The following is a 19597-nucleotide window of genomic DNA, read 5'->3' as shown; positions in this document are numbered from 1 at the left end:
TCTGTGCTCCGCACAGTTTGTGTGCTCCGCACAGTTTCTGTGCTCCGCACAGTTATTGTGTGCTCCGCACAGTTATTGTATGCAACTGTGCGGATTGTACACAAACTGTGCGGAGCACACAATAACTGTGCGAAGCACACAAACTGTGCGGAGCACACAAACTGTGCAAGTGAATAAATCGAGGTTTTCATTGTTATTTTTGCAATCTAAAGTGTTAATATGTTAATATGTATACTTAAAACATCATTTATTTGTAAAGTAAGATTAAATCGAATAAGTTTCATCAAAATGAAACTTAAATGACTTTAATTAGACATTCAAAATCTGAAAGCCGCTCGTGTCGTCCTGCGGAGCACACAAACTGTGCAAACTGTGTGGTAGCTGTGCGGAGCACAAAAAGTGTGCAAAGCACACTAATTGTGCGATAACACAGTAACTGTGCGATAACACAGTAACTGTGTGATAACACAGCAACTGTGCGGTCGCACAGTAGCTGTGTGCGTGCACAAAAACTGTGCAGGAACACAGTTACTGTGCGACCACACACCCAAGTGCCACAAATCCACTAAACGACCACTAAACGCCTTCTAAACGCCTCAAATTCTCTACCTAAACGGAATATAGAAAGACTTCGTTTAGCAGACGGCAAACGACTCATGCATTCTAAAAATAGCAAAAAAGCTGGTGGCGCCATCTGTTTGTGGGATACCCAACCTGTGGAGCTTCCTCGCTTGGAGGAGAGCTTTCTCATTTCTCTATACTGTTGTATGGTTTCGCATTGAAGTTATGCATCGCTAGAACTAGAACGGCGATACGATTGTTTAAATACTAAACTCCAACGGAAACCACCAGTACTGAAGCAAGTGAGAATTGAGTAATGGTCGTTGGTGTTGATACCCACGTATCTGACCACACGACCATTCATATTGATTTTTGCTCAGAAAGTTAGAAGGCTATATAGGTCATTATAAGATGAAACTTGTCGAAACACATTGCAAGAAAAGGATAGCAATATAATGATGAGTTGTAATACGCCATCTATTGATCAAACCAATGAAGCTGTGAAGCTTTCATTTTTTCCTATGGATATTCAATTTTCCAGTCGTTTAAGCTTAATCTGTGGCGCTTGGGCATTAAGTGTGCTACCACGCACACACAGCACAGTAGACTGTGCGTGGTACCACAGCACCACACAGTGAAAAGTGGTACTTGACTCATCACTACTCATGCATTCTAAAAATAGCAAAAAGGCTAGTGGCGCCTTCTGTTGGTGGGATACCCAGCCAGTGGAGCTTTCCTAACTTTGAGAGATTTTTACTCGGTTAGAAGGCTATATAGGCCATGATTAGATGAAGCTAGGCGAGAAACACATTGCACGAAAAGGATAGCAATGTAATGAGGAGCTATAAAATGCCATCTGTTGAGCAAACTAGTGAAGCTATATGGAGCTTACGTTTTTTATGGTTATTTGTTTTTTAAGTCGTTTAAGCATAATCTGTGGAATGCGTCCATTTGAGCAAATTTTCCAACATATTAAAAGATGTTTAGATAACAGCGAATAAATTAACTTACCGCTAAAAGTGTCAACGCTTGCTATGAGGCGTAGTCAATTATGTACTAAAATAAGCATTATTAAGATCGATACTATCCAAAAGCAAATAGCTATGGGTTTAGTGGAGCAAATGAAGCAATGCTAAGAATATCGTGGAATAAAAGTTGCTATAAAAAATATTCAAAACAAGAAGAGAATACCAAAACAACTATTACACGAACAATAATCGTAGAAAAACACTATTATGGTTAACTAACATACCTATTATAACTGTTCTCCCCCGGTGATTTGCAAACGGCCCACATAATCAGGTTCGTGGAAATTAATTATTGCGCTGATTGCAACGGCTCCAGGCCGTGATCGTGATTGGTTTTATGCGCAAACGTATAATTAATCAGGTTACCCGTATTCCGCCCCTCCCAATCCCGCCAGCAACATCATCATCCTCATCACCAACATCATCCGATCCGATCTGATTGTTTTCGCTATAGTTTAAATTTTTATTATCACAAAATCACGCCGCGTAATACGATTTACGAGTCTGGCCGCTAATCGCACTTTCGCGAGAAATCTCATCGTGTACATAGGAGTGCAGCTACGTGGTGGTGGGGCATGGGGGAATCTTAGGTTTAGTAGGCCGCTGATGCCGCAACCACAGTCGCCACCGGTGGATTAGCGCCAAGCCGTGCAAGCAAGGTGCGGTACGCGTTTAGGAACCAATCGGTTGCGGGTTTTGCCGGAAATACTGACATTCATTCGTGAATTAAGCTTTACAATCTTACTGCATCGGTTGGGCGCCATCGTGCCCAAATCCACAGAAACGTTGATGAAGGGAAAGGACTTACGAGATAAATTAATTCTGGAACGAGTGCTCTGGCCCAAATGCTGTAGAAGGCTGGTAACTTTACATTGCCATGGTGATGTTAGTTATCTCTTCCCTCCCAAAGGCGTACATTGAGAGAGCGTGAAAGAGAGAGAGAGAGCACAATCCGCGGTTTGCGGTAAGTAAAACAGTTCAGCAACTACTGCACGGTACAGCCGTAGTGGTTCGCCTCGGTGCTCTCCATCTCCTGCATGATCTGGGCCGAGCGGATCGATTTGATCTGCTCCGCCTCCTCCATCCACTGGACGACACGCTGCCGCAGTACCCGCTTCTGTCCGGCGGGAATGTCCTGGTGCAGCACGGGTATGAGCAGGCTGAGCGCCGACGTGTAGCTGTCCAGTGCGGCATCGAGCTTGTTCTCGGACGCTTCCTTCGCCGCCTGCCATCCAATCTCGAGCCCGCGGGCAATCGATTCGTTGTCTCGGGCCAGCTCGGCAATGCCGGGTTCGGGTGCCGCCAGCTTATCGCTCGCACGGCCACCCCCATCGCCGCCGCTGCCTTCTTTGCTTGAGCTCGAAGAATTTATGTTTCCCGCACCGGAACGTCCCTTCTCGTCCGGTCGTTTCAACACCGATACCGCTGGCACGTCCTGTTGCTGTTGCTGCTCCGTCTGGGTCGTCGCGTAAATGTGCTGCTTGAGCGCTTCCGCCCGGTTCAGGTACGTGAGGACGCGCTGGCGCAACAGCTGCCGCTTGCCGGCATCCGGCTCGGCGCGCGTTATCGGCACAAAGTACTGCAGCCCCTGGCAGTAGGCCCGGTAGGCGCCCGCCAGCTCCTGCCGCTGCTCCAGCTCGATCGCCCGGTTGATGAGCGCGATCGCTTTCTCCAGATTTTCCTCGCACGCCACGTGCGCCAGGTCCAGGTACGGATCGTCGAAAAACTTGTCGAAGCTGATGCGCCGGCCCGGATCGCGCTGCAGCAGGCTGACCAGCAGCTGCCGGCAGTCGGTCGAGATGGGCGGCCGGCACGGTATCGCGATCGGATCGTTGCGATGGATGCGCTCGGCCAGCTCGTGCAGGCTGGTCGAGCTGTACGGGGCCCGCCCGAACAGACACTCGTACAGGATGACGCCGACGCTCCACAGGTCGGCGGCCGGCCCGTACGAGCTGTTCAGCAGTATCTCGGGCGCCATGTACAGCGGCGAACCCTTGACCGCCGTGTTCTCCTGGTTCAGCTTCAGCCGCTGGGCGAACCCAAAGTCGCCCACCTTCAGCACGTACGTGCCGGACGCCCGGGTCAGCAGCAGGTTGGCCGGCTTCAGGTCGAGATGGCTCACGTCGTGCTGGCGCATGTAGCGCAGGGCGAGCGCGAGCTGCTGCAGGAACCGCTTGCAGGTGCCCTCGTCCAGCGTCCGGTGCTGCCGGATGTAGGAGGACAGGTTGCCCGCGTCGCAGTACTCCATCAGGATGTAGATGTTCTCCTCGTCCCAGAGAAAGTCCCGCATCTCGACGATGTGCCGGTGCTTCAGCTTCTTCAGCAGGCTGATCTCGCTGATGATGTTGTCCATCGCGGTGCAGGACAGCTTGCTCTTGGCCATCACCTTCACCGCCAGTATCTCCTTCGTCGTCTGGAAGGATGTTTGCGCCGGGGGTGTTGGAGTAACAAGTGTTAGTCGCAGCAAGCAAGCGTTTAACGGGCGTTTGAACATTAAAACACTCACCTTCTTCATCGCTCGGTACACGATGGCGTACGTGCCGCTGCCGAGCCGCTCGAGCAGTTTGTATTCGGTAATTTTGGCTTCACTCATCGTTGTGTCCGGGGCTCGCTTGCAAAGGGGAATTAAATAAATATTTACTACTCTAACATCACAATTTTATGTACAAAAAAAAAGCACAGAAAAACAAAACACAACACAACAAATGATTGCTGTAGCTCCTATAGTGTTCTACTGCTATCACAATGTTTTGCATTTGTCGACGAGCTATTGTAACCAGCAGCTACGGCCGTGTCGTCTGTACGGCACGCACACATTGACGGGCTGCATGCGTAGCGGATACACTGACAGCTGTCGAGTTCGATTTTTATAAACATTATCAAGGTGTATGGCATGCTGGGTGGTCGCTGTTTCTATGCACCTTTGCGAATTTAAATTGTCCGTTGATGACGATGCAATGGTTAGCTAACGATATTCAGACTTATTATATTATTCTAATATTCCGGAATAGGTTGGATTCGGAGTCATCTGGAGTCCGCACGCGCAAAGTGAAAGATAATAAAAAAGCCACACAGCGAAATCCTGATCACAAGTACATTGCATCTGACGGCTCCCGTTAGCTCCGATCGACTCTGAAAGACTCCGAATGACTCCAACTCCGGTCGACTCAGGTCGACTCCGGACGTCTCCAACTCCAAACGAATTTTGCCAGAATCGGACTAGCAATGCCTGGAGTTGAATCGGAATCGTGGGTGCGCTCCAAAGAGTACATCACTAGTCTGCATCCTTCGCTCGGATGGTCCTGGACTCGTGTCCATAGAGGACCACCGGGCGAATCAATGTGCGATATATCTCACATTTCGTGCGGGCTCGACGTCTTCTGGATCTCAGTTGAATCGGAATCGTGGGTGCGCTCCAAAGAGCACATCACTAGTCTGCATCCTTCGCTCGGATGGTCCTGGACTCGTGTCCATAGAGGACCACCGGGCGAATCAATGTGCGATATATCTCACATTTCGTGCGGACTAGACGTCTTCTGGATCTCAGCAGTCGGTGAAGCCCAACGTATGCACGATTCCTCTGCACAATGCGTCTCCAAATTTCGCTGCTGATGTCGTTGTCCCAAGTAACGACCATCCGCAGATAGCAGAACTCTTCTACCACCTCGAGCAAGTCGCCGTCAACTAATACAATGCTGCCCGGATGGTCTAATTCTCCGGCAAGCAGATACTTCGTCTTCGTCGCATTAATTCTCAGTCCAACTCTTGCTTGGTCGCTGTTGTCCTGATGATCTCGATGCCATCCGCGAAGCCTAGGAATTTTAGGAGACCGGTTGAGGATCGTGCCACAGATGTCGTTGTCTAGCCCCGCGCTTCGAATGACACTTTCCAGGGCGATGTTGAAGGGCAGACAGGAGAGTCCGTCACCAGTGCCTCAGACACCTGTGAGATTCGAGCGATTCTGACGTCAAGGTCGACACTCTCACCTTGCACTGCACCCCGTTCATGGTGGCCTCTATCAGCCGCCTTGAAGTCAATGAACAGGTGGCGCGTAGGGATCTGGCGCTTCTGGAGGATCTGCCTTAGAGTGAAAATTTGGTCGGTGGCGGATTTGCCTCCAACAAACCCAGCTCGGTAGCAGCTGACGAAATTTGTAGCAAGGGGCACAATTCTGCAAAACAGCATCTGGGACAGGATCTCGTAAGCGGCATTAAGGACTGTGATGGCTTGAAAGTTCTAGGTAGTTGCATACGTATAAAAAAGATAATCTTACAAGATATACAAAAAAACACATTCTTTCCTTTTCTTCCAGCATAAATGATTAACCCAAATTTTTAACCTAACTGTTTTTTTTTTTTTCAAACTTTATTCACTACATTCTGTCCTCCAATAAGAAATCGAAAGTGACAAGGTTCTAGTCTTTTCGTGTGAATTTTACCCACTGCCGCCGTGGCGTGCTTAGCAGCGCACGTTGCTCGACCAATACACACTAGAGTTCACTCTCAGCAGCAACAGGAAACAAGAGAGAAACACGGACTCGAAGCTGCAAAGGCCCGTGCCCGGCACTAAAGGCATATTGACTCTGGTTAGCTTTATTTCTCGCATCATCTTTTTGAAAGAGACACCGCGCCTAAACACAACCCGCCCGCTCGGCGCCTATTTCTGGCGTAGCACAGGTCTGACCGTGGTACGACACTAACACACTGATTCTGCTTCTTCGTTTTAGTTTGTTTCTCTAGCCCACTCCATTGGATTTGCCCCCCTACCACCCCCCCCCCCCCCCCTCACCTCAAACGTGGGCAAGTAACTAAATAACGTATATAGATTCGTTTACACCTAAAATAGTACATGTTTCTCTTTTGTGCAATGGTTTCGTAATGTGCTGGCCTGGGAACAAAAAATATAAAAAAAAAATGACGACAGCCCGTTGTACCTTCGCTTCGTTTAAAAAAAAACAGGAAAAAAAGCGATAGGTAAAACCAGCTAATGGCACTTATCCGATTGACGATTCGTACAATACGCACACACACACACATACACTCGCACGCTTTCATGTACACACTCACACACAAACACACACAGCCTGTGCTGCCGGGGAAAGGGAGGCGAGGGATGTGGGGCTTACTGGCGATGATACGGCGGGGGGGAATTTTCTTCTTATTGTCGTGTGGTCCTTCCGCTTGTCTGCGTTAATCTCTGCCTAGCTTAAGGATATTCGAAAACGAATTCGAAGGGACAGTTTTCGCCTGCAGCAACCCCACCCACGCAGCGTGCCGCCCACAGACTATTACCGTGCCTGGCCGTCCCCGCTCCGGATGTGTATGATGTCGCGGAGCAGATGCTTGATGTGGTCGTACGTCGCGAAGCTGATGCCGACAGCGATCGGGCCCTTGATCCAGTTCATGCTCAGGCCCTTGTAGAAGCCCTTGACGAGTCCTTCCTCCCTGTGGGGTGGAGCAAGAGGAGTGTGAGTTATTATTTAGCTTTATGGTGGCCCTACCCCGAGAGCGATGACATGCCTGTATATTTTTATCAACGTCCGGCCAATGGTAAGGTACTGGTCGGCGCATTGAGCCGTTACACCGGTGGTTTGCATTCGTCGCCGCACAATGTCCAGCGGGTAGCTGGATGACTGGCCGATCACGCCCGCTACCGCACCGAACGTGAGCGATATCACAGTGTTGGGAGATTTGTCTCCCGTCCTTTCTGTAACGCAAAAAAAAAACATTAAAAAGAAAAACCGTCGTTAAAAACGTCCCGCAATGGCATCGCCCGCATGACACCCGCCCACACTTACTGTAGTACTCATTTTTCAGCGTGTCGTAGGTGAAGAACGATGTGCCGGCGTACGGTATTACGCCCAGTATGGTCGCCCAGTAGCCGCGGTACAGTGTGCGCGGCCCTTCGCACTGCCAAATTTTCACGAACACTTCGCGCAGCGTCTTGTAGCCGGAGTACTTGTCCGTCACCGCCATGCGGGCCCGGGCCAGATCGAGCGGGTACGTCAGCGACTGGGACGTGATGCCGGCCAGCGACCCTGCGAGGAAGCGGCGTACTTCCGTACTGGCGCAAGGAAACAAATGAGCACAAACAATAATGCAATCAGAGCCTTGTTTCTGAGCCTCTCGCCGTTCTCCACAACTTACTCCGTGTGCAGATCGACCTGCAGTATCTTCTTCCATTGCTCGTGGGCTGTAAACTGGATAGCCGAGTATGGGATGATGCGCGCCATCGTGGCCGAATTGCCCCGCCACAGGGCCAGGAATCCTTCGCGAACGTACGTGTTTCGCAGGAACCCGAGCGCTGCCCGGAACGTGTACGGGACGTCCTTGCTGAGGTGCGCGAATGGCGTAGCGGGGTCGGGAGAGAGAGAGAGAAAGAGAGAGAGATAGAGTGAGTAAGAGAGAGAGAGAGGACGGCAATGTAATCCGAGTATTGATAGAAGAGCGGTTAGAGTTCGGTTGCGGATGCGTTTACTTGATTTGAAAGTTGATCTTTGTTCGGTCGAGCGGAGCGATGGTGGTTTTCGCCAACGCACCGGCCGTCGCGCCGGCAATCAGGCTGGTCACCACGACGTCCCGGTTGTTAAGGTTGGTGGGCCGAACCGGCGGCACCGGTTCCGACGCTTGTCGATTGTTCGTAGACATTTCTGCAATGTGGGAAAAGATTTTTTTAGAATTTTGTGTTTATGACACCTACACCTACATCTACACCTTAACAAATGCAAAGGAAAAGGAACAATCGATCCCGTTCGTAATAGAACGATCAAAAGATGGGTCAACGAGATTACGTTCAATAATGTTCGCCCTTGATAGCTTTTAAATAGGCTTCTATGGCGCTCGCTTAAACAATCTACATCAGTAAGTAATTAGTTTCTAGTAGACTCCAGTATAGATGATTGAGAATAGCTATGGACAGTATGAAATCAACACATACTATGTCCCTCGAAGTGATGTTCGGAGTGATGACCCTCAAAACCCGTTTTGAATACCTTTCGCTCCGATTTCTAGGTTGGAATCCAAAAGCAAAATCTTGACTTGTTATCATGATTTTGTTTCACTACAGGAGCACCCTAGTACCATGAATGTAACAGACCGTGTCGAGCTCCCATAGTCTTACAGCTCCCTTTTAAGTATAGATACCTCGATGGCAGAGGAAACTAAGAACTATCAATAGAACACCTGATCACTTCTACATTTTTACCGACATCCTTAGTTCAAGCTCTCAAAAACATAAGAGCTGTTCGGAGCTAAGAATACTTCATTCTCAAAATATTGGAACCGCTGGGATCCTTATTCTACAAGGCGTTCAGGATCTCATTTCCATTCCTGCTCATACCGGAATCATCGGAGCTGACATACTAGCTCAAAGAGATGCTGAACTTAATGAGAGACCTATTCTTGCGCATGAATACCCCAGTACGGTCAAAGATTTTTTTGTGTATGGCACGCTGGCAAAGAGCGTGTGACGCCGATGGTCTAGGAAGACATCTGTATGCAATATCTCGGAAGGTAACCCATCCTCCAAGGTTTGGAGGACTCACTGTGGGGAGAGCATTCATTCGCCTGATGTCACGACTGGTGTCGAACCATTTTGCGCTAGATGCGCACCTACAGCGCATACATCTAACAACAACAAAGTCCTGCAGGTGTGCAACAGGTTATCACGACTTGGACCATATCCTCTGGTCTTGTGATGAGTATAATGATGTAAGGTCTACCCTTTTAGTGGCAGCGGAGTGTGAAAAAATACTCCCATAAGGGATATCTTAACTAGCAAAGACCTCGAATCGTGACATTCTAAGGTATCAGGGAGGGATGAGGCTGTATTGCTCGAGGAAACTCCTTCGGAGATACACTTCCGTAATCATTAAATAAATAAATAAATCAGTAATTAGTGTCCAGACCAAAAATGAGTTATTCCATAAAGAGAGCAAACTCAATGAAATGTAAAAATGAAAAAAAGGTATCATCAAAAGTACGTAATTAGGGTAGCAATAAAGTTTGATTATTAGATTATTAATTTACTGAGGTTATCGACTAAACCATAAAGTAAATCGTAATAGGATAAGGGTAATGCTAAAGTCAAATATCTCTAACACTGTTCCGTTCACTTTTTACAAGCAGTTTTCTTCTCAACCAGTACAATTCTTGATTTAAATGTCCCATCGCCAAACTCTAATACGTTCGTTTCAACAATCCTCAGCAGGAAGTGACTACATTTCAGACAAAATATGACTAAATTCGTACGTAAAGCAAAGCAGCTTCATTATGAAACTATTTTTTATACATCATTAGACAACTTTAGAATTACAATTTCTAAATGCAAAGGGCACTATGGTTCGATTGGAACATTGTAACCATTTAGTTATGCAACCATCCGTATGATGTAATATCGAAAGCTCAGCGAAACAACTTACGGCAGATTTACCACACCTTTAACAGCAACCCCTGTCCACCAATAATAACTATCGCTGATGATAGCGAAATATTAAAACAAAACGTGTGCCAAAACAACCCACTATTGCCATCGCCGAACCCGCTCCCTGTGCCATCTCTGTGCAGCGACCGCCAGCAGCACGTGCCCTACATCGACCTACGACCTTCCTGTCTCTATTGGCAATAGATTGATTGCCAAGCCCCGCACGCTTGATTACCGCCGCGAGCAGGCCGGCACTGCACGTTGGACCTTAAGATCGGCCGCAGATAAGCGGCAAGACATTTCCGTCGACCATGTATGCCTACCTCGCACCGCATCCGTTGCTGTCCAGATGCCGTTACTGCCAGTGTGCGGACGGACGGGAAGCAATTCGCCGCTGAGCGTGGTGGCACGCATGCACTGTTATGTAAATTTGCAAGCCCAAAGCACTAAAGCACTCCGCTCAAGGTGTCCTGGTAGCAAAGAAAAAAAAAGCTTCGTGTTAATGCTCTGGATGGACCAATTGGGACACGGGCGGCAGTACTTACCCCTCCTCCGGGGGCCGCAGTACGTTTAGCAGACCGGAACAGCTTCACAGCATCGTCAGGTGCGACCGGGGCACTGCTTTGCCGTGGCTGGACGGTTCACTGCGCATCGAGCCTGGCCGACAAGCAAGCAACTCCCAACTGTGGGGTCGGATTCGCTGCTCCCAAAACCTGTTCCCGTGTCCGTGTGTGTGGATCTGCAAAAAAATAAAAAATAAAATAAAATAAAATAAAATATCGATCAAAAGCGATGAAACCGGATTCCGGACACCACCATGTCATCATCGCCGCCGCAGACACCGAAACACATGCGAGAGCTGTCCTCTCTGCTCCGCTTTGTTTTAATCATGAAAAGCGGGGCGGGGGAGTTGCAAGGGATGAGCAACGGGGGAAGCAAAAGCAAGATGCTAACGGCCTCGCGACCCTGATATCAACAAAGATACACACAATCGCGTTGCCCCTCGCTCAACCCCACTGCAGTCGTAGGGTTTCCACTAGTGATGGGAAGAATGAAGTATTCGTCGGGTTCGATTCCGGCTAGCTCCGAATCGATTCCACATAGTAGGTCCGGAATCGGATACATAATTGGTTCCGGTGTCGGATCCGGAACTGGCCCCTGAATCGGAATCAGCTACGGAGTTGGCTCTGGAATCGGAATTGGCTCTGGAATCGGAATTAGCTCCGGAATCGGAACTGGTTCCGGAATCGGATCTGGTTCCGGAACCAGAATCAGTTCTGAAATCAGAATCAGTTCCGGAATTGAAATCGGTTTCAGTATCGAAATTGGTACCCAAATCAGAATCGACTCCGGAATCGGGATAGGTTCGATTCCGTGCTCCCACCTCCAGTTTCCACAGCGCACGTGCACGCGTGAGTGTGCGTGTGGAGCTACTTTTGATGCGTGGTGGAACAGTGGGGACATATAAACCCCCCACCCCGCTCCTCCTAAGGGGGTAACGTTCAACTTTCGTCCGCTGTTGGGATTACGATACTGCAAAAAAAAACGAAGCGCGTCGTAACCGGGCCGCGTCATTCGTCGCGAAGGTCAAATTCCAATTCCTCTTCCCGTTCCAACCGCTCATTCTAAGCATTTGGAAGTATCTGTGTGTGTGTGTGTGTGTGTGTCTCGAGTGGGGATAGTGGTGTGTGGGGACACACATACAAACCCACACACACACACATTAGAATGCAAAAAAGCAACACATTTTTTTAAACTTACGCTTCAGCGTAGATCTCTGTTACGTACTGTTATGTTTTCTCCAGCCTTATGGGTGAAATCGCAATGGGGTGGGACGTTATGCTCCGCCACAACAACACACACACACATACATACGAGCGCGCGCGAAACAAGCTATAAATAGCATTAATAATAATAATAATGAATTATGCTCATCGACGGAATAAACAACGCAGGTTGAGGCTGGCTCACTCGTTTCCTTCCGAGCGCTTCATTCGATCCACCCGGACGGTGAACCACACTGAAAATATGTATAGGGGGATGATTTCCAGCTACCTTTCTCTTGCTCAACCCTCCCTTCTGGTGTGATAATTTAAAATAATCAAACGCTTGCCTTACGCACCGTCGCGAAAGGGGAGCCGTTTTAAGCACATGAACACACACACACACACACACACACACACACACACACACACACACACACACACACACACACACACACACCCGGTTCGTCTGCTTTTGCGAGGTCGCGAATCGGTTGATTACATAAAACCGTCGACCGTTGGCAGCATAAGCAGTGAAGGTTGTGAAGGCGGGATTGGAAAGCTGAGCGCCGAGGGTTTCGCCGAAAAACGTTTCGATACGCACCGTTTTTTAATCCTTTTGTGCCGTTGCCGTCGGATCCGGACCAGTGGTGGTGGGGGGGGGGGGGAGTGTTAGAGAGCCGAGAGGAACTGGTTGGCCAATTTAGCAATTAAAAAAAACGGACCGTCGCACGTCACGGTGGTGAAGTAGTGAGGTTGAGGGGATGGCTGCCGCGCACCTACTCGAGGATGGATGCTGGCCTATCAGCGCCGGCCACTTGACACACTCTAATGTAGGAGCGCGCGACACGCGTTTGCTGCGTCGTTATCAGTGAGGCCGAGTTGCAAACACATACACACATATACACGACCATACACACACACACACACGAAGACACTTACAGTCCCAAATCCCTTTCGTGTGTTGCGGGGAGCAGCAGCTGCAGCAGCCCTGCGACGTTGCGCCGGATGTGCTCGGAGTAGTTCAAGGTGGCCCCCTTCTTCTACCAGCACCCTCTATATCCGAACGGCCGACTAACTGGGTTTGCAAATTGGCGACGCTCCGGTTCCAGCTTCGGAAGGAGGGAAACACTTGGGCAAGGGAAAACACGGACACGGACGCGCTCAGTGTGCCAATCCCGGTCGGAGGACGTCGCTGTCGCCACCACTAGGCCGTTCCGTAAACAGTAAACAACACACGTCAATCAGCGCGTGTACACATCCACACACACACACACACACACACACACACACACACACACACACACACACACACACACACACACACACACACACACACACACACACACACATAAACACTCTCCGTCGCTCTTCCGGAATTATTATTGTACCGTCGCTTGGCGCTGGTGTTGTTGTGCTACTGCTGGCTCCTACTGCTACTGCTCTGCCTTGGGCGGGTTTCTGTGAGACCGATGAGCGGCTGTGTGTTTCGCCGTTGCGCCGATTTCGCTACAATGAATCGGAGGAAAAAACGTAAATAGAAACCCGTCCGCGCCGGCCCCTTTCCGGTCGTGTCCTACCTGCTCCCAAGGTCCGCGGCGGCTACCGTGACTCGACTTGACAGCTGATTTTGACAGTACGTCCGTCGCTACACGTGCTGTGTGTGTGTTTTTGCGCGCGCGCGCGCGCGTGTGTGTGCACAAAGCAGTGGTAGGCAAATCGCGACACACGGGGTGGATTTTACTAAGAAAACAACCCCTCTATCTGTTCGCACTAAAAATGGTAAGGGGTGGTTTCGGGATATTTTGTTTAAGATACTGGTGGACTCTTTAGCGCCTATTTAGATATTTTTGTCAAAGTGATTTTTTTATTCAGCCATTTCGTCCATGCTTTGATGCAAATAATAACTGTGATTAAAAATTATTTGCAGCCTACGAATAATTGTTGGGTTTTAGAACTTTCGAAATGGCATTTTTGAGTGGCAAAGCTCTTATTTAAAATTAATTTAAACAAAAAAAATGTTATTTAAGGTTAATTTCTTTAACTACCCTCTAGTATGCTGTGGTCTGTAATTACAAAATAACTTTGTATTTAACAATCTTATTGTTTTGAAGTTTTTAGTCATTTGAAAACTCATGAAACAAACAAACTGTTAAAAAAAATTAAAATAAATATAGTCAATGTACAATGTTCGCAATGTTTAAGTCCCGAATGGACCGTGTGCCCATACTATCCTGATATGGTAATAAACAAGTCGCTAAAAGACGGGCCCACTAGTGGTACGGTCAGGCCTTGACCGACAGCGGATGTTGTGCCAAAGAAGAAGAAGAAGAAGAACTTTTTTATTCTATCTGAACCCCTTACTTTGAGAGCTGCTATAGCTATGCTGGAAATGTAATACCACATGTAATACGTAATACTCATAAATGTTGTAATGAATTTAATAGCAATGTTTGTAATTATATTTAAATTATCTATTTCTACAGTTTTTTTTTTGTTATCACCACTCAGAACAATCAGAACCACATCAGAAGAAAACCTAAATTTCATTACATTGAAAAAATGTTCAAGGAAAAAAAAAGATATTCATTTCATAATAATGAGCAGCTCATAGCACTCACTTTTAAAACAGGGCCAAAAATAGAACACACATGTCCCGAAGCAGTGCCGACCACTGGACAAAGGTGTTGCATAAAGACCCGCCAAATGATGGCCTTGCGATAAACACTTGCGGCTAATACTATTTCAACATCCATCCAGCTTTAAACGCTACTCATGCTTTAATTTATTTCCATACAAGGTCACCACCGCTACCGGCAAACGAACCCCCAAAACAACGATTCATATACAAAAACGAGTCGGTGCGCTCCTTGGTGTTGGAAGGAGCAGAACCCCATGAACGTTACTGCGATTTGTCCTGCTGCTGTTCGCTGGATTCTGCTTCGTTGGTAACCCGCTGCCATAGCGCTTTTGCCGCCTGTTGTTGGGATTTTGGGGGTGAAAAAAGAGCGTTAGGGGATGAAATGGCCATCAGAGGTTGAGGTGTGGGTTTCACTTACGATTACGACCGGCAGATCCTTGCGCTCGTAGTCGGACACGAGGGCTCGGTTGTGCTGCAGGGAGTCCCACGCCCAGTGCAGACCGATCAGCGATGGAATCATCACGATCGTCACCAGGTTCCGCTGCACGAACATCTTTAGCTTTTGCATCTTTAAGTGTTACTGGCCGGATAACTGGGGCGCCGGATTAATTGCCGGAATTGGCACGGGCTGTCTTTATGCTGAAACATTCAAACAAAGCACATTTCATTACTGGCACCAGTTGAAGAAAGTACCTGTACACCCATGCACCTACCGCTTGATCCACCCAGGGCGATTGGGGATACCGAATTTCGCAATTTTTGGTAAGTTTTTTTCCTCCAAGGTTTGGGAATTACGTGCTGATAGCGTTTGCGTTTGGCGAGTGGTTGATTGTAGTCCCAGCTAGCTGCTTGTGGGTTGATTGCTAGTCGTTCTGCACCGGCGAACGGTTCCGCAGGCCTACATGCCCCGTGATTTGGCCCTTCGATAATGCCGCTTTGCTGCAAATTCTTTTCCAATTTGTTGTTTATTTTCTTGCTACCTACCTTTCGAGCTGTCGGAACAGTTTGACGTTTCGAAGCGGAGTGGAGCGTTTATACTCGCGCGTCACAGATTCACCCGTTTCGGGGAAACGATTCAGAATTTGTAAATTTCGGCGAAACAAAGCAAAACGGCGTGTCATGGTTCTATTTTTTCCGTTTGCGCCACGTGTTAAAGCACTTAGACTTTTAAAATCATCTTTATATGAATAAAGCCTGTATTTAATGTAAAAAATGAAAGAAACAGTGCTGATGGTACTTAACGACGGTTGCAAATGAATGCCGTTCACAGAAATAGTTTTCGTTTTTGAAATATGAAAATATTTTACCCTTGTTCCCAAGTTGACTATACAAAAGAATATATTTTCCAAAACAATCGGTTTTACTCCAATAAAACATAATTCAGCTGCTAAAGCGAATACGGAAAAGGTATAAAATACATGTTACGATTGAAATTATAAAATATTGTTTGCATTAATTTGAAATCATAAAAAACTTTAGCTGTTTTTCAAAATTACATGAAACAGAGATCAACTTCATTAAAAAGAATTTTCTAAATTTCGAGAAAGCTCGCGAAACATTGTAGATTTATTTAAGTCTCAGTTATGAATAAAATCTTCCTAGACTACTTCCAATAAAAAAAGCCTGTGCACGCGTATAGATTTCAAGGGCAAACTAGCAGAAAAAGAAAAAAGCGGCTAGTGACTTTGCAAATTGCACTGATTGAATCAAGTGCCTCCCAGATGGCAAACCCCTTGGAGAGAGCCAAAATTGAAAATGATCCAAAGAATTCGATGATATCATTGCCCTCACTGCAACATCTTGGCAATGTACAAACACACGTCTGTTGAATATAGTTTGCTTGTTAACATCATGTTTGCATCATGGCGCAACTATAAAACGTGCCTTTTTCCAGCTACTAACGTTTTCGCCCCCCACAAAATATATTCGATTCGTCGAATTAATGGCACGGTTTGATCGGCACATAAATGTAAAATTTACGAGCCAGAGGGAGGCACAACTGAACGTTTGGCCCTGCGCCAGTGCACGAAACGGTGTGCCCGAAATCGAGAAGGAGTTTTGTACAGGCGCAACAGGCACTTTTCCAACAGGAATATAAATAAAAATTCAAATATCCAACACGTGTGCCGGAGGCAAAAAATATTGACAAGCACACATACACATACAGCTGACACGCTACACCCGTACGGTGCGGGTCGGCAGTGTGCGTGCGCTGCCGTGCGCCACCACTACGGACGCACTGTCGCGCACGCACACACGGTGCGCGCTGTGTGCGAAAGTAAGAAAGAAAAAAACCGGACCCCGGAGAGCTGGAATGCGCTCCCTCCATTCGCGTGACGTTTCAGGCAAGGCCGTAAACAGATGACTGTTCTCCGTGCGCCTTCTGGCTCGCTATCAACCGCACACCGTCGAGATAATCGGACGCCCGCGGTCCGGATCTTTATCAGCGCCGATTGGGTGCCTTATCGCGAGCGGGCTCTGCACCCTCACACACACTCTCTGTCTCTCCACTCTTTACCCTGCTGCAGCAGAGTGTTGAGATAAAGTGATTGGTGTTCTGTGTTTTGGTGTGTGCGTGCGTGTGTTTGTGTGTGCCCTCTGCCCTCCGTTTACCCCTGTGTGTCCCGTGTGGTAGCGGCGACCTCTCCATCAATCAACAATCTGGACGCAGCGGACGGTCCAATTACCACCAATCACCAAACGCCAGGCCGACAACTCAGGTAGGTCCCAAGGTGTAGGGAAAGCAGCATCTCCGGCAGTCCCGGAAGTTCCGGGTGGCTCACTCTGCAAACAAATAATAAAGCGATAGCGAAGCGCCAGATGTAAAATCTGCAACAGTGACTGTCTTACCAATATCCAAGACGATGTAAGTTCGGCAGCAAAAAAAGCAAATAGAAACCAGAAAACGCGATTTCTTGCGCAGGTTGCAAAAAGAGCAAAAAGAAAACCGATTTGCGTACGTCAATTGTTGTTTGATGCCACATCCCAACCCCACCGGGCGGGATGGTGATGTCACCTCTGGATGATTTCTCATCGTTTTTTTCTCATTAACTTAATGCTCGTGTGTGCGTGTGTGTGTGTGTGTTAAGTCAGACAGTAAACTACCCCACGGAGGCCGGAAATTCCGCGAGGAGTTGCAAAAAAAAAGAAATAACCCGGAATGAAATAAAACCCAACAACGCTTGGTTGTCTCGGTTGGCGGCGCATACGAAACAAACACTCCCTTCAGCTCGACCCGACTGGCGCCTACGGCCACAAACACCGGAAAGGTCGGATGGTCTCAAACCCTGCAAGGCAAGGAGAGTCAAGGGGCGTAGAATTAAACACTCTGCTCGCCATTTTGCACACATATCGTATGCTCCAAACTCAACCCCTTCTGGCCAGGGTAGGTTGGAGCTGGTGGGAAGGTTCAAGTTGTTGAGCGAATTTGAAGTTGCTACATTGAGTTTTTTTGGCGCACGCTCTGTCCCGTTAGCACCTCGTCCCGTTATTGATTACACACGCTCCGGATTCATCGACAAACCCCCCGTCCACTGTTTTGGCCCGATATCTGACCCCATTCCATGCCGCCGCCCGGCTGCAGGCTCCAAAACGCTGCGCAAAATCGCTCTCGTGGAGTGCGCCTTTTTGAGGTTTTTTTTTTTGGTTGCAATCTACCACCTCGTATACTCTAGCACCACGCGAGGGTGTCCCACATTCGGGCTTGGCAAGGCAGGGAATGGCAACATGTATCTTTGGTGGAGTTTTTATATCGTTACTGCTACTGATGGTATTAAAGTTTAGGATTTGAAGATATGGGGACCCTTTGGGAAGTAAATCCCAGTGTTAGGAAGCAAAACTAGATCAGGAAACAACTAGAACAGAAAGGGAATCTTGAATGCTTGAGGTAATAGGAATTGCAAAAATGACCCAAAAATACAAAGTTTTTAGTCCTAATACAGGGGGTGTTTTTGGACACTTTGACAGACTATATTGTTATTTGTTATTTGACGATTTCTAATAGTGCGTAAGAATGATTCATCGAAAGGCATTCATATGTTCGCATCATATGAAACGGAGCGACCATGATAATTGAAAATATATACATAACGAATACGGTATGTTTTTTCAACATAGCTTTTGATAAACATATGAGTTTAATGGTATGTTCTTTGGCGTTTGGCACTACAACACTATCTTTACAACACTATCGCTACTTATTTACTTTATATTAGTCAATGTCAATGTCAATTAGTTAGTCAATGCCTCAATCTGTCTGAAAATTTCTGATGATATGGGTAACCAGATTTGCCTTATGGTCAGATCTGCGCAAGCGACACACTTTCGCGACGTACTGACGTCGTGGATATTCCAATTCCAGCACATTCACACAATGTTTTCTGCCTGCAGTCTCAAATTCCAATTTAAGGCTCGTTTAACATTACAGATAATGAGGATCGAATGGCTTAATTCGTTTTTTACTCTGACCGACTGAGCTATCTTTATGCTCTTATGTTCATAGATACGACTCTACAGAGATGGGATCCTGAACATCCGAGTTCGCAGAAGATCTTGAAGATCCGAGATCTGGAGTTTTGACCGAAACGTCCATTGGAGTGTGTGGAGCTCCAATGAGCATGTAGAGTTAAAATGAGATCTCATTATAACTGGTTAATTAAGCTGACTGTGTTGCTATTCACCACGAAAAGTTTAAGTTTACACATCACTGCACTGTGGTAACAATTTACACAGTGTCACGGATATTGGTCACCTGGACATGGATATTCCATCGGAACTGCTCATCCGTAACAAAGACTAATTATCTTATTGCGTAGTGTTGTATTCCCGGCTGTACGTCTATCAAGGCTAAATGTGTCTTACTCAAACAATAAAATTATTTTTTAATTTAAAAAAAGACTACTTGTTGAGAAGAGTCTCCTGCAGATGCAAATACGCTGTAGCAGCTGCATGCCTCTGTTCCAGTGAACCGTGAACAGCAAGCGCAACAACATTGCTTCTGATAAGGCATAAATGGAATAATTTGCATTACTTCAATGCGTGACGTCACCAGGTTGCCTGTAGCTGCCTCCCTGCCATCGTTTATCTCCAGCGCGCTAATCTACCGATCCTTAACAGGCTTTAAACTGTTCCAGCAATCTAGTCGTTGCGCTCGGATAGAACTTTCGAGCCGGCATGGTACTCCA

The 19597-nt window shown here is 47.4% G+C and overlaps 3 protein-coding genes across 8 annotated transcripts; all 3 read right to left on the bottom strand.

The window, feature by feature from the left end:
* Window positions 1–1622: 1622 nt before the first annotated feature.
* LOC121597827 (serine/threonine-protein kinase ULK3) lies at window positions 1623–4415 on the bottom strand. Its single transcript, XM_041923993.1, has 3 exons — window positions 4096–4415; window positions 1814–4002; window positions 1623–1719 (listed from the first exon to the last, which is right to left on the bottom strand). Exons 1-2 carry the CDS (start codon window positions 4180–4182, stop codon window positions 2575–2577), a joined length of 1515 nt encoding a protein of 504 aa, XP_041779927.1. The 5' UTR covers window positions 4183–4415; the 3' UTR covers window positions 1623–1719; window positions 1814–2574.
* Window positions 4416–6133: 1718 nt separating this feature from the next.
* Window positions 6134–13422, bottom strand: LOC121598927 (mitochondrial coenzyme A transporter SLC25A42). 6 transcript variants are annotated; one of them, XM_041926321.1, is made up of 10 exons: window positions 13354–13422; window positions 13165–13282; window positions 12378–12980; window positions 10556–10749; window positions 10334–10480; window positions 8067–8238; window positions 7736–7921; window positions 7387–7652; window positions 7109–7295; window positions 6134–7033 (listed from the first exon to the last, which is right to left on the bottom strand). In XM_041926321.1, exons 5-10 carry the CDS (start codon window positions 10422–10424, stop codon window positions 6877–6879), a joined length of 1059 nt encoding a protein of 352 aa, XP_041782255.1. In that variant the 5' UTR covers window positions 10425–10480; window positions 10556–10749; window positions 12378–12980; window positions 13165–13282; window positions 13354–13422; the 3' UTR covers window positions 6134–6876. The 6 variants fall into 6 exon arrangements, with proteins under 6 accessions (XP_041782255.1, XP_041782239.1, XP_041782248.1 ...); XM_041926305.1 differs by having other exon boundaries at window positions 12378–13282; XM_041926314.1 differs by having other exon boundaries at window positions 12716–13282.
* A 1112-nt stretch (window positions 13423–14534) lies between these two features.
* LOC121598983 lies at window positions 14535–15435 on the bottom strand. The gene is made up of 3 exons (XM_041926387.1): window positions 15128–15435; window positions 14833–15053; window positions 14535–14750 (listed from the first exon to the last, which is right to left on the bottom strand). The coding sequence occupies exons 2-3, from the start codon at window positions 14980–14982 to the stop codon at window positions 14676–14678; spliced, it is 225 nt and encodes a 74-aa protein (XP_041782321.1). The 5' UTR covers window positions 14983–15053; window positions 15128–15435; the 3' UTR covers window positions 14535–14675.
* Window positions 15436–19597: the final 4162 nt, after the last annotated feature.

This window comes from Anopheles merus, chromosome X (assembly GCF_017562075.2).
Source record: "Anopheles merus strain MAF chromosome X, AmerM5.1, whole genome shotgun sequence".
Classification (NCBI taxonomy): Eukaryota; Metazoa; Arthropoda; class Insecta; order Diptera; family Culicidae; genus Anopheles; species Anopheles merus.
The sequence above is the reverse complement of the archived record's forward strand: the minus strand, read 5'-3'. Positions and strand labels throughout refer to the sequence as shown.